At 50.7% G+C, this 14812-nt stretch overlaps 1 protein-coding gene across 1 annotated transcript in view; it reads left to right on the top strand.

Annotated features, from left to right (window-relative positions):
• The first annotated feature begins 9071 nt into the window (after positions 1-9071).
• Positions 9072-14812, top strand: part of MMP11 (matrix metallopeptidase 11) — a 30053-nt gene continuing 24312 nt past the window's right edge. The window contains exon 1 of the mRNA XM_008172006.4: positions 9072-9330. Within this exon, the coding sequence (XP_008170228.2) occupies positions 9223-9330 (108 nt within the window). The 5' untranslated portion in view covers positions 9072-9222. The remainder of the gene's footprint in view (positions 9331-14812) is intronic.

Raw genomic sequence — 14812 nt, 5'->3', positions numbered from 1 at the left:
AGTGCAACCACAGTGTGGATACCACAGGGCCGGAAAAGTGTCCGTCAGGTCACAGCTTCCAGGGAGGGAAATAGGCTGTGAGCTCTCACCCTGCTGGGAAACAGCATTTCTCGCCTTGCCCTTTTAATCCCCACTCTGCACTGGGGCTCCCCCAGCTTAAGGACACTTGTAGTGAGGCCGGCGTGTGAGACCAGCTCCCCACAATTCTCTCTGCGCACAAGTTGGGGCTGAAACATCTCGCCAGAAAGAAGAACTGGTTCCCAGGCATCTGGCCAGGTGAATTGCGGTGTGTGCTGGGCCAGGGCCAGGAAAGCGCCTGCGGATGAAACTCCGTCTCAGGCCCATAGATGCGCAGCTGAGCGTGTTTGTCTTCCCCAGCCTGACAGGCAGGCAGGGTTTGTTGATGTTTGTGTGCACGCTGCCCCTAGCACCGGGATCACCATGGCTCACATTTCTGAGCCTGTGTTCAGCTTATGGAGAGCCGCACGCTGAATACCGGCCTACTGGGAGCTATTTGCTTTGGGGCAAACCCAGCCCCCACCTCTGAGACGCTGGAGGAACCTTGGCAGCGTAGCCAGTGCAGTTCTGCTGTGCAAATGCCTGGAGAGTGCATGCAAAGGAGCCACATGGGGCAGTGCAAGGTGGAGCCCTGCCCCGTGAACCCTCCTTGTGTGGCTGTGAGAGGTGTGGGGAGAGAGTAGGATGTGGTGAGGCTAAGGGAGGCACAGGGCTGGAGGATCATGCTAGTTCGCAGATTCCCCCCTGCGCAGAAGGGTGATATAAGGGCCTACGGAGCACACAACTCCCACTTGCACCTCACCCAGGCATGTGCCTGTCCCCTGTTCAGCCCCTTCGGCCTGGTGCTGGGCTCTAGTGTGGTTTTCTTTCTCTCACCCGTGTTCTCTTCTGCCTGAAGCTTAATGGGCCTGATTCTTCTGCGGTCAGTGGAGTTATTCCTCATTTACACTGGTCGGACGGGAGTCTCGGGCCCACTATCTTCCTCCTGCTTCCATCTTCTCTTCTTCACTTTCTGTACCATCCTCTTTGCTGGGAGTGTTGGTGCAGGGCTGCCATCGGCATCTCCCTGTCTGGGGCAGCTGGACTAAGCTCACTTCCAGCAGCCTCCCCTGTCTGTGCCTATTCTCACTTGGCCCCCGTGAGCGAGTGTCTGTAGGGTGACCAGATAGGAAGTGCAAAAAATCCGGACAGGGGGTGGGGGGTAATAGGGACCTATAAATTAAATTAATGGAGATATCCTATCTCCTAGAACTGGAAGGGACCTTGAAAAGTCATCGAGACCAGCCCCCTGCCTTCACTAGCAGGACCAAGTATTGTTTTTACCCCAGATCCCTAAGTGGGCCCCCTCAAGGATTGAACTCACAACCCTGGGTTTAGCAGGCCAATGCTCAAACCACTGAGCTATCCTTCTCCCCCCCCCCCCCCCAGTATATAAGAAAAAGCCCCCAAAATCGGGACTGTCCCTATAAAACCAGGACATCTGGTCACCCTAAGTGTCTGTGATGGGAGGAAGGGGCCGTGGGACAGAGAAGCGTTCGGAAAACGAAATCAAAGGGCGAGAGCCTTTTTCTTGAACACCCCTGGCAGCATAGCCAGGGGCTAGTGAGGCACATGGCGCTCTGATAACAAGTCTTGCTTTGGTTCCACATCACACTCGATGGGAAGGCTCAGGTGACCCTGCTAACCCGGGTGAGGCTTGGTCTGTCATTACGTGATGCTGAAATTGGGAATTCCCAGGCAGAGTAACTGATGCCGTTTTGTCACTGTTACAGTATGCGACATGGTAGAGAATGAAACATTCTGGGGAAAAGGCCAGCCAAGGGCTGGAATCCTGCTCAAAATTCAGTCAAATGGGGATTATCCAGAAGAGCGGACCAGTGGTTGGAGAAGAAGAGCAGGGCGTCTATCAGGATCAGGCAGAAGGGGAATCGTCCAGTCTTGCATGGATACACACATTTCACTTTTCCAAATGACCATGCTGAGATCACGTCATTCATTTCACGTTACCTGGTACAGCACACATGAACCCAGGTTTCCCTACAGCATTCACTCACTGTCCTGTGGAAACTGGTTCGGGCCCCCCACCCTCCTTGCAGAATTCAGCCGTAATTGGAATAACCTTAACTCCTGGTGCTGTGTGATAGGGTAGAAAATGGCTCCTGGTATTTTAACACTTCCCCCCAAACTTCTTTTGTGGTGGGGGTGAGCGAGTGGAAATGTCTGCAGGGAGCAACAGAGGAGCCGTAGTTACTGTGAGCCCTCAATGGGACAGAGCTGAGATGCCGACACCCACTGTTCCTAGCACTGCAGAAGTCCTCCACCATCACCATCCTCCTGCTTATTTGTACCACACCCTTTACAGGCCCCTGCCCCCAGGAGCTTACACACATGATACATGCACAAGGCAGGATACAACACATGACAGTACGGACGGCAAGAGGCACAGCATGAACCTATTGTCCTCAGCTGAACACATTGCTCCCGTTAGCTGAGACTCTTCAGTGACCCTGGAATGAGTATCAGTCTTTTCCAAACCAGGACTCTAGTCCCATTACCTGTTCCACGGCCCCTCTCTCTGGGCTCTAGCCAGGGACCTTCTCCCATTTGGGAAGGGGAGGGTGGTCGCGAGCCCCTGACACCTGCTCGCAACCCCCAGGCTGAGAGACTCCTGTTATGTTGTATTGGTGAAAATAAATCAGTTAAACAAAATAACCGGAGGGAACTGAAGCTATGATTCACAGCTCTTCTGCACTCTGGGCTTCTGGCAGAGCCAGACAAGCAGCCAACAAGGATCCTACCGTGGCGTGGGCATGTGCTCGCCAAGCCCTGCCTGGCATGCACACGGTTGTGCCCCAGTAGCCAGCTTGTCTCCTGGAGTTGGGAGTGGGGCAGTGGAGGATAAATCCCATCTGTCTACCTCGCGGCTTACAAGTCCCCCCATCACCGGAGCGTTTGAGCTCCAGAACAGCCCTGCCTCCTTTCAGAATTGGCGGGAGAGCGGGAACGCTGGCTGGGAGGATTGGAAAAACACTGGCAACTCTCTAACTTGTTAGGACAGGAACATGTCAAGACAGTAGCAAAGCAAGAGGGCCCAGGTGCGGCGGGTGCGGTATTGCTGACGTCCATGATTGTGGCTCAGGGAAGGCTGCAAGGACTCCAGTGATCTGTCTCCGGCAAGCAGTTGCAGCCACAACGTCTGGAACCGGTTGCTTGGGAGGTCAGTCTCTGGCCATTTGACAACCGGCAGGTCTCCCAGAGATTCCAGGCCAGTCTCTTTGCAGAGAGATGCCAGGCCTTCAGTATCGAGGTGGCCACAATGCGAGCCCCTGAGCTAAGCTGCCAACAGACTGATTAAATTCATCAGGCTAACCATCTGAATTATGGGTAAGTGATGTGTGCATGGCCAAGATGATTAGCTGAAACCCACCTGTCTCTCCCAGTGGTGGAGGGAGGGATCAACACCGTTCAGACACCTATTTACCTACCTCATACGTATGGCCCCTATCATAGTACTGCCTGAGCTGATGAAACTAGTTAGTTCAAAGGAGCATCTTCTTGTTAGTAAAAAGGAACCCGCTCTGCATGCTGCGCTGGGAATTCTTATTTTGGTTAGAGACAACTCTGAAATCCATTGTGCCATTTAGGTCTGTATACGCATCTTTGCAGGAATCTGAGCTTGCATCACTCAGACTCACCTGCAATTCTCCAACACACAACAAAGTGTTTCTCTCTTTAAAGGGGAGCCCCTGCCTGCTGCTGGTCCACACAACTGCAGGAGGTTTATTCCCTGCAGCACAGGTGAAGGTCTGGCAGGAGCTGATCGAGCTCCTTCCAGGCAGCATGGGGTGGGGAGAGTGGTTGGCTAGATAACAGATTCACCAGCCATTCAAAGGAAAAAGACAAAAAAGGAAAGGTACTTGGAGAGAGTCAGGAGGACTTTTTCTCATTGTAACCAAAATGCCTGGATCTCCAGGTAAGACCAGCCAAGGTGTAACTGTTTTCTGCCTGCAAACCCCAAACCTAACCCTGCCAAGAGAGTAGGAGCTTCCCCAGAGGAAATCACAGGAACTCTATCCTCATGCGCTCTGGACAGAGCCAGGATAGTAGGAGAAGTCTTAATTCTGCTCCTTGAACTCTGAGCCCCATGAAAACTGGTTCCTTCCTTCTCTTTGGCACCTCTTGCAGTTAACTCCTCAGGGCTGCTCTAAGCAGGCTTTGGACTGATGCGGAGATGAGGCAAACTAGACTTTGGAGGGCAAGATAGTGGAGTTGTGCTTGATGCCAGGGCATTCATCTGTCCAATTAGCAGGGTATCAGTTTTAGATACATTTGTGGGGCAGTGGACCGTGCATGGAGATGGGAGTTTGGAGACCTGCGCTGATTCCTGACTCTGCCGGCCATGCCATGTGGTCTTCAGCAAGTTATTTCACTTCTCTGCCTTGGCTTCCCCTGTCTGTCAAATGTTTGTCTCCTCTGGTAAAGGACTTAAAGATCTGTGGGGGAAATGCTCCATATCAGTATTGTCATTGTTCTATTTCTTTTTACATCTGTTAAATGTATGCAGTATTTACATTCTAAATATGGTTCACATCAAACAAAATGTGAACAATACATCACAGAAGTGTAAATCAATAACGTAATACTGCGTGCCAGGAAACTTTACTCTCTCCACACACACCAGGCAGAGATCAAAGCTTTATTACTTGCATACATTTCTTGAAGCAATTTGTAGTCAAACTTACAGTCCGCGCAGGGGTTGTCGATAAAGACCAGGACTTCTCCCATATAATGCACCCAGAGACAATGCTGCAGTGCCCTCACTGGCTTTGTCTCCCAGCTGATTCAATCCAGAGTTCGCAGTCTCCAAAATGGACTTGGATGGCTTCCTTTCCCTATCTCCACCCGCTCTCAAGTGGTGAATTAGATTGGGCCTGGGTAAATGAATGGTAGTGTACGCACAGCTGACTTCAGAACTGTCATTCACACACAGTGCATGTGACATGAATACACTTTGTGCGTTAAAATCAGACATATATCCATCCTCCATCAGGACTGAGGGGTCAGGAATTTGAGTGGAGGCTCTTGCTTCTAAGAACAAGCATCTGCTTCATTAGAGAGGGTATGCAAATACGAGGATCATTGCGGGAAATCGCCCCCACCCAAACACCACAATCCACTGTCAGAATGCAGTAGGACATATGTGGCAGGAAGGCAGATGCCTGGATCATGGTGCCGCCAGCTGATTGTGCACTTGATCACTGTTGTAACTCCTCATACTAAACTTCTCTTCTCTCTCAGTCTGATCTGGGATGGCTGGAGCAGTCTGTATGAAACAAGGAGCAGAGGAAACCCCTTATGGCAGTGCTGCCCAGCCTTATACCACAGGAGGGCCGCAGAAATCCAAGCACAACCTTGTGTGGGCCAAACAGAATCTACATATTTTAATAAGTTTTAAAGTCAACTGGTCTGATTTGTATTTTAAGTTCAGCTTGTTTCGTATGTATTTAGACAGGTTGTTTCTATGTACAGTTTTGTCTATTTACACACTTGTGTAAACTAAAATGATGCAAACATAATGACAAAATGCTAATGAATTGTTGAATGCTGAAGCAGGCTGTGGGCCTTAGGAAATGCTCTGGGCACCCCTGCCTTCTGAGGTGCAAAACACCTCAGTTGATTCTTTTAAACCGGTTAAAACCTTGCCCACCTCAGGCCCTGTGTGTTTTCAGCCGGGAGAGGGAGTGGGGATCTGAAAGTCCTAGGGGAGCAGTTTGTGCAGAACCCCCAGCCCTGGCAGAAGCAGAAAGGACTGGAAATAGCATTAGAGCATGTGCTCTCGTAGTAAGGGTCTGGGACATGTTGTGTGTACGAGAGGCTGGGCCATACCCTCTGGCAGGTGCAGGGGGAGACTGACATGCATGTAAACCCGGCTTACATGGCTTCCGCTTGCACCTGTAGTACCTTGTGCATGCACTGCAAGCTAAACTAACTTCAAACCGACATAAGGGTGCACTCACAGAGCTGCGCTGGTTTAATTAAAACACGTTCACATCACGCCTTTAGTTAAAGTGGTGCAGCCGCTTTGCATAGAAAATTCCTGAGTGACACTCATTGGAAAAAAGAAGCTTCCTTCCCAGCTAATAAGCCCTGGGTTTAGTGTCCCTAGTAAAAAAAAAAAAAAAAAAAAAGTGGCATTCCCAAAACAATAGCCAAGGCCGATTCCCCTCAGGCCCCAGCTAAGAGGGTGAAATGAGCTCTTGAGAGAGGGAGACTCTGTTGGAAAGAACTTCTCTCCCCTTCATGCTTCTTACTGCTGCGCTAGCTACTCTGGGAGGGGGAATGTAGGGAAGTAAAACAATTCTTTAAATGGAAAATTGGAGTATTTTGGATGTCAATGAAGACCTGAGGGAACAGCTGATAACAAATAGCAGCAGTTAACAAGTAATAGTTTACATTTCGATGTACAACATCATTAATCCCAACATACATATTTGGCTTGAGGACATGGGTGAGATCTCATCTACACTACAAAATGAAACGTGCTCTAATCATGTCAGGAGACATTAACCATTTCACTTCTGCTCTTTGCAGAATCCCTTGTCCAGTCCCTGATTCTGCAGGGTATGAATGCACGTCTGACTTGAAGCATGAGTTGTCCCAGTGACTTCAATTAAACTCAGCATGACTGCTCATATGTTTCGAGTTAGGCACATGCTGAATCAAGGCCCTAACGGGCTTATCCTGTGTGGCTTGTTCTTATAGACATGGAGATGGAAAACCCCACTAGGGTAATCTAATCCATCCTCCCTCACACTTGGAGGCTAGATCATGCCTTACAGCCTATATCAGTGGTTCTCAAACTTTTGTGCTGGTGACCCCTTTCACACAGTGATCCCCCCCTTATACATTAAAAAACACTTTTTATATATGTAACATTGTTATAAATGCTGGCGGCAAAGCGGAGTTTGGGGTGGCGGCTGACAGCTCGCGACCCCCCATGTAATAACCTTGTGACCCCCTGAGGGGTCATGACCCCCAGTTTGAGAACCCCTGGATATACTAAGTCTGCATCTACACTGGTAAAATGTGGACCTGGACCAACAGTGGGAGCTGTAGCATAGACAGGACTGAGGTGTTTTTACCCCCATATCTAACCCTGCTCTGAGAAAATCTTGATCCATTTGGATAGCACCACAATATGAGTGGATGAAAAGAAAATGCATTAGTAAAGTAATTGATAGACTGCCTCACAAAACCCTACTCTCCACATTACTTCTAATTGTCTATTACTGTGCCACCATGATGTGGACTGAAAACTGGCAAAGGAACTGTCAACAAAAGCTAATTCCATTTCTAGTGCTAATTTGTCGAGTTTGCAGTTTGCCCATCCTACTCCCTCAAGGCGCATCAACAGCAACCTTCAAGAATGCATGCGAATAGAACACTGCAAATGAACGGCATTGGCTACCTTAGAACCGGGGAGGTGTCAGGTAGGATACCATGCATAGGTCTGGTTCTACTTAACATCTTCATTGATGATCTCGAAGAGGGAATAAACAGCGTGCTAATGAACTTCACAGATGAATATACATTGGGCGGGGTTGCAAAGACCCATGAGGAGAGACAAATAAGACAAAGGGACCAAGAGAAGTTTGCAGACATGGACAGAAAATAACACAGGGAGGTTTTCCTTGGTAAAACGCAAGCTAATACGTCTGGGAAAAGTTATCCACATCAGACACGCAGGAGGAGACAGGAAGCTGGAAGCAGGGGAGGAAGACCAAGAGGTGAGCCAGGGGACCATTAGATATGAATTTGCCGTGGAACATGGCAGCTAAAAGGGCCTATGAAATCCTGAGTTCCATATGCAGACATTGCACGATGCGGACAAGGGGGATGGCTCTTCTAAACAACTCTGGTGCGACTGCACCTGGAATGCTGTATTTAGTTTTGGGCAGATAATCAAAAAGGCTATAGGCAAACTGGAGGGAGTTTAGAGAAAAACAACCCCAGTGATCAGGGCCTGGGAGGACCGATTGATTGATTGACTGATGAGGGAAGATGTAAGGAGTTAAATATGTATAGCTTGGCTAAGGCCTCAGTCCTACAAGCCTTTCCACATGTGCAGCCCCTGATGCCCACACAGAGCCCCGCTGCAAGACGTAACAGATCACACATCCATGGAGGTCCTGGAGGCAGAGGGATTGTTAGAGGTGGCACACGGGGATATAATCAGGGCTAAAGGATGATAGTAATAAAAGGTGAATGTAGACTCACTCTGAGGTCTCTGGGGCCGGCGCTGCCTTTGTGTTGTTTGTACCTCGTCCAGTGCAATGGGACCATAACAATCATGAGATCTACTGGCCTGGAAGGGAGGAGTGTGTCCCAGGGGAAGTGGCAGGAGCCCTGTGGGGACTAGTCTGACACTGCAGGGATGGTGTGGGTCACCCAGTCGGGACTGATGCCGTCATGGCCCCGATCCTGCAAGTCACAACAGCTGGGCAGACCCTGTGCCTGCCCAGGGGACTGCCTGTGGACATCAGTGGTTCTGTGCGGACAGAGGGGCCTGGCCACACTCACCCTGCAGAATTGGGGCCCCCAGGATATTGAAATCCTTTCCCCAATGCTGCAACTTCCATTGACTTCAAGAGAGTCAGGATCCCCCCCCCCCCCCACCGGGACACATCCTCCATTCAGCTACTGCAGAGCGATGGGGGGGGGGTCCCAGGGCACCTGAGCGAGCAGCAACGGGTCCTGCTCACCCCCCCCCCACCCCCATGGTGAACATGCCCCATAGCAGCACTCTCGGGGATGGCGTTGGGAGCTTGTGCCCAGGCAGGGCTGATTTCCTGCCTGCTCGGCCAGCGGGGTCCCCCCGTGTAACGCTGTGGCCGGGGGGGGGGCGCGGGAGGGGAAAGCCGCCTCTCCCCGGCGCGGAAGGAGTTAACGCCGCCCTTGTCCTGGCTCCAGCCGGGCTCCCGGGATTCCGCCCCCCGCCGCCCCACGTGGTGCCGCCGGGATGTGTCACTTCGGCAGCCCACGAACGTGTAATTCGAAGAGGGAGAACAAAAGGCAGGAGCGCGTATAAAAGGGGCTGCGGGACATCCCCGGCCCCATGTCTGCGCCAGGCAGCGCCCGGACCCGGCACGCTCCGCTCCGACTCCGGCCCGCCTGCACCCTGCGCTCGTCCCAGCCGCGACGGGGATGGCTCGGGCGCCGCTTTCCGCCCTGCTCGCTGCCTTGTTCCTGCCCTGGCTGCTGGGGGGCCAGGCGCTGCCCGCATCGCGGGGGACCCGCCGGCACAAACCCCTGGTGAGTACAAGGGGGTCGGGGGCTCCCTGCGCCCCCAGATCTCTGCACGGACTCCTCTTGCCCGGGCCATGCGGCTCCCTCTGTGCCCTGGGTCGCAATCCCATCCCGCCCCTTCCTACATTTCAAACGCCGCCGCTGCCCTCCCCTCTCGCTGTGCGGGGGGGCTGGACAGATGGCCGGAGACCCCCACTCGGGTACACCCGTCACACGCTGTGCCCAGGGACACCGCTTCCCAGAGTGACTGCACCCCTCGTCTTGTTTACATCCCGACTAGCTGCCCATTGCGTGCCGGCTCTGGGAGAAACCCTGCCCGGGGCTGGATGAAGAATGTCACAGCCCCTCTGGCTGCATGTGTTTGCTTTGCTGCTATTGTGTGTCCCTCTGCGCCCCTTCAGAGTCCCATGTTCTTTTGTGCATTCCCTTTTCTTTAGGAATCCGCAGCTGCTGCCCATTGGGGCATTTCCTTGGCAAACCCCTCCCCGCTCCAAAAAAGAACTTGGAAACTTTTTGTTGTTGTTCTGCTGGGGAAACAAACCCACCCCTCTCTTTTTCTCCCCTCCCCCCTGTCCTGCCCACCCTCCCAGTGAAGCTTCCCCAGTAGCAGATGCATGTTTGTTTTAGAGCTGGAAGTATTCTGTAATATCAACCTGCCTCCTGCTTTGTTGCAGGGCAGTGAAATCTGCATGCTGGCTTTTTGCATGTCCGGATGTAGTTTTAAAATGTGCCCTCTTTTGTGGGGTGGGTGGGAGATGACCGTAATTACTGGTTAGAAGACGACAAGGGATTTTTCCCCTTCTCCTTAAAGGTATGGTGGCATTCATTGCCTGGTAGGAATGCGTCCCTCACACTGCGATGGCAGTTCCAGATGAAAGCGAGAACTGTTAAGGGGTTACAAAACTAAATAGATGAATAAAACCTACAAGCAGGGGGGAAGCACAGCAGGGCTATCCTTCACAGACATGCCTGCCAAATCTGGCACCTGGGATGGGGCCGTTAGCTATTGGAGGTGCTGATGCTGGCATGGGGGAGAAGTTTGGGGGATTGGAGAGGACAGAGTGCTGCCTGCCCTGGGGCGGTGTGTGTGTAATTGGGTTATTATATGCACGTGTTTTCCTGGTGCATAAACTGGTGACAGAGCAATGCCCGGTAGCATCACTGGGGATTAGCGCAAGTCCTGTCGATGGTTTTATTATCAAGCTCTGTCATCTGAGAGGTTTATAACTTGGCTGTTAAATCTGCTTGGGGGCTGGAGCTTGGCTTAAACATTCTTGGCCTAGGAAGCGCTTTTATTATTCAAAACAAAATGTCATTGAACTCATCCCAGCTGTGCCTCCATGGACAGTAAGGCAGAGCACATGCTGAATGGAGATGCATTTCTTTGCACACCCCCAGCTGTGTTAGGGCTTCAACTACATTTAGCAACTGGTTGATCTGTAGCTCTGCCAATAAGCCAGAGTTAGTAATTTACAAATCTGGAGCCCTGCTCCTTCCTGCAGAGACATGAACTGGTATGGGGGGAGGGAGAAGGGGGAGCGGCGCTGAGCCACCCCATGGTGTCCTAATATAAAGAAACAAAGGCATCCCCATTCTCGAATGGACCAACAGTGCATCTAATCTGGGTCCTGAGGCCAACAGGGGTCCATGCTGGATTCTTTGTAGGAAGGCAGTGCTAGCCCTAGATTTAAAGTGACCTTAATTTACACAGGACCCCATATAACTTTGCTCCCCTGAGACTAGTGCCCCCCCATACACACTCTCATACCCATGACCCTCACTCGATGCTGCCAAGGGAGTGCCAAGGTTGCTGAGGCATTACAAACTGGCCAGCACGCCTGGAGCACAGCAGGGAGCTGGGAGGAAAAGCGAGCTGGCACAGTGCCTTGGTAAGACGGAAATTCCATACCAAATCAGGCCAGCGGGCCGTCTTGTTCAGTGTCCGATACCAGATGCTTCAGAGGATGGTATAACTCCCATAAGGGAGTGAGTGCAGTCCACCTGGCTATGAGAAATGCTTCTCCTTAATCCCAGGCAGCCAGCTGTTGATTTATAATATTCTGCTAACTACCCTGATATAGCAAGAGTAATGCTGGATGATATCCATATTATTCCTAACCAATAGCTACACCTTTTTGGCATCCTAATAAGCATTTGGTTCAAGAGCTTCTTATGACAGAGTGTTCCACCCACTGGCTGTGTTAATGGTGTGTCACGCAAAAAAACTTACTTCCATGGTTTCTAAAGGGACACAGGCAATTTGGTCTTTTTAATCATCTGATTTTTTTTTTAAATCATTTTCTGGTGGAGCACCCCCTCAGTACCCAATAGTGTGGTCCCTTTCCACAAGGATTTTCTGATCTCCTGCCAGCGTTTATAAGGATCTTTCCAGCAAGCGAGAAACTAACTTTGCAGTGCAAACAGTGACACTAACGGTACAGGAGGTATTCTCAAATATACCAAGTAAAGAAGCTGAAAGAGTAGACACTACTTTCCACCACTAACTTCTTTCAGTCATTGAAGGTGTTACTTGTAACTATAGTAGGTCTAGAATTTCAGAGAAATGTGATTTTTCAAGTTGGTGTCCCTTTAATCTTGTTGCTATTTAATTTAATTGGATGCCGCCTGGTTATGAAATTAAGACAGGGTTACCTGGGATTTCTGGATTGACCTCTTAATGGAGGGCAAAAATCCTTCACTGCACCCAGACAATGTACAAAAACATACCGTGACATGGTAGAGGAGGGGGTGATGGATTTCTTCCTGACCTCAGCAGGTCAGTTTTAGTCCTGAAGCATGAGGTTTGATAGCTTTTGATACACCAACATTTACCGTTGGGCTGCTCAAGGGCTAAGGTTTGTTACAAGGTAAAACTAGGTGGGGGGAATTTAGAAGTCCTGGAGCTCTCAGAGCTCTGGTCAGGAGGGCACAGCTTTTATGTTGGCACCTGAGGAAGGCAAGTATTAGAGCAAAAGCCAAGCTATCTGCAGTGGTTCTTTTAAAATCTCAAATTCTCAGGGCAATGCACACCAGACCAAATGAAACACCTGGTGATGGCCTGGCTCAGGCCCCCTCTGGGAAATTAACATCAATGCATTTCACTGAGAAACTAGCCTTGGGGAAAACTGGTGGCCTCATGCCTAGTTGGCTGGTGCAATCCAGCCATATGTTATTTCCTGGAACTCTCGCCTCTCCAGAGCCAGCAATCCTACCTGGAATGCACTGTGCTTCCTTGTAGCTGCATGGCATGCAGATATCTGGGCCAGGAGCAGAGAGGGGTGAACTTAGGAGAAGTAGCTCGGCCATGCAGGCTCCTCCCTCCCCTTGCAGAGACAGTTTACAAAAGAGGTTGATCTATGCTGTTTGTTTTCACTCTTTAAATATTGAAATGAGCGTTCAGGATAATTTAGACATGTTTATCCTTCACTTCAGCAGGGAATCAAGAGCACATGTAAACATTTACTCCAGGGTTTGTGCATGCTTTGGCAGTGTCCACCTTCCCCCTCACAGAGACACACGCACACACCAGCAAACTGCAGTTCTTGAAGGCTTTGTGTTCGCACCTGGGCTCTCGCGAAGTGGACAGGAAGGGAGAATAGGAGCAAAAGGAAATTAGTGTATCCAGGTGCTGTGCCCCGTGCTCTGAGTCACATCTGCCGTTCTCCTGGGAAGGATAAAAATAACAGCAAAGACTATCAAGCCTCATGCTTCTGGGCAGGAACATGTTGTCAGCTGGGGTCAGAAGAGATTCCTCACCATCCCCTGGGGACCCTCATCTCCCCGTAATAGAAGTGGCATAAGGAGAGTGGCTGGTTTGCTCTGACAATGCTGTCAGGGGTGGAGGATTCTCCAAAGGCTCAGAGCAGTGGGTCTGATGAGCAGCAAAGAATGGTATCCAAATCTTATTGGCTTATTCAAGCCTCATTGGTCTATGAACTAGCCCGGAAACGTCACAAGAACAAGCTTTCTCCTGAGGTTCGGGTTCTATCCCATTGCAGCCAGGACAGCGAGAATGGTGGTTCTTGTGAGATCTGGGTATTTGGGCTGTGGGTGTGGCTTAAACCAGGATGCAGAAGGCACATGGAAATGAGTCACCTGAGCATTTGCAACCTTCAGAAAAGCATCACTTTGGGTTTGGCTCAAGTTTAGAGGGCCAAAGGTCTGTTCTAAGTGTATTCAAAGTGCGGCAGACATCCCTAACTGCTTAGGCCACTGAGGAACAGATGGAACCGGTGGTGTCTAGGGAGGACAAATGGTGGATTCCCTGGAGAACCCATCAAAGGGCTTTGCTCTGTTGAGAATAGATGAGAATAATCAGGCTTGGATAGAGCCTGTGGAGTTCTCAGGATGTTGCTGTGGGCAGAGGCTCCGGGGCTGGTTTATTACTTACGTTGTGTGTGTGTGTGTGTGTGTGTGTGCAGATCATATTGTTAATCAGCTTGGTGGTACGACATCCTTGCTGTGCTTCATAGAGTTTCCATACTGAAAAGGCCACCATGCAAGGGTAAAATAGAAACCTGAGTCTGTCAGGAAGATGCTCTGAAGTCACTGCATATGTATAGAACTCTTGAGCCCACACAGATGCAGTTCTTTTCATTCCATCCTCCCAGGAGCCGGAGGATCTCCACATGTGGGCCAGAGAGTTGGGGATGTCCCTCAGCATATGTTCAAAGTTCAGGGGTCCCTGGCCCAAGTGGGTTCTGCTCCTGTAGATCCCGGTCCCTGGCGTGGACAGGCACATCCTCCCCATAAATAAGGGGTGCTGGTCCCTGGCCCAACTAGTGCGTGTCCCCCATGGGTTGGGGGAGGGGGTCAATCCCTGGCCCAGGCTGGCACATGCCCCTTATGAGTGGGGGAGGGGGTCTCTGCACATGTGGCCCCATAGGTCAGTGGGTCCCAGTCCCTGGCATGTGCTGAGAGCTGATGCTTCATTTTAGCTTTGACCTTACATATGCATAAAAAACAACCCTACTGTGACTGGACTGCACGAAGTCCCAGGGTGGGTTTCTTGGTTTTCAGGGGATTCCTGTCTCATCAGATTAGGGGCTCGTGAGATCTTTGTCCAGCCAGGGCTCCTGGTGAGTACTCTTGCCTCTGGTTGTCTAGGCTTTCGCTGTGTTGCCTGCTCAGGAATGGTGCCACTGATGGACCAAAGCTTGGACTATCACCTAACTAAACGGGCTGCTAATGAAAATAACCCTGAAGAGTTTATTAATTCGCCCTCCCTCTTTGTATCAGCTTAGGCCTTCACTGGCTTTGTGGGCATAAACATTTGCAGTTCTCAGTGTTTCATGTTTCCTGTTGCTTAGGAAAAATAAACATTTTCTTTCTGCGTTGCCAACAACAACCACCACCAGATAAACGGGAAACAGAGTCTGGTCGCAGGGAGATTGCACTTGCGGATTCCTAAGGCGAATGGCAGGAGAGGGGCCCTTGGTCTGTGTGTACAAGGAGCTCTGTTCCTGTATCCTCCCCTGCCTTAGCCCAT

Source organism: Chrysemys picta, chromosome 15 (genome assembly GCF_011386835.1).
Source record: "Chrysemys picta bellii isolate R12L10 chromosome 15, ASM1138683v2, whole genome shotgun sequence".
Classification (NCBI taxonomy): domain Eukaryota; kingdom Metazoa; phylum Chordata; order Testudines; family Emydidae; genus Chrysemys; species Chrysemys picta.
This window is presented reverse-complemented; position numbering and strand designations above follow the sequence as displayed.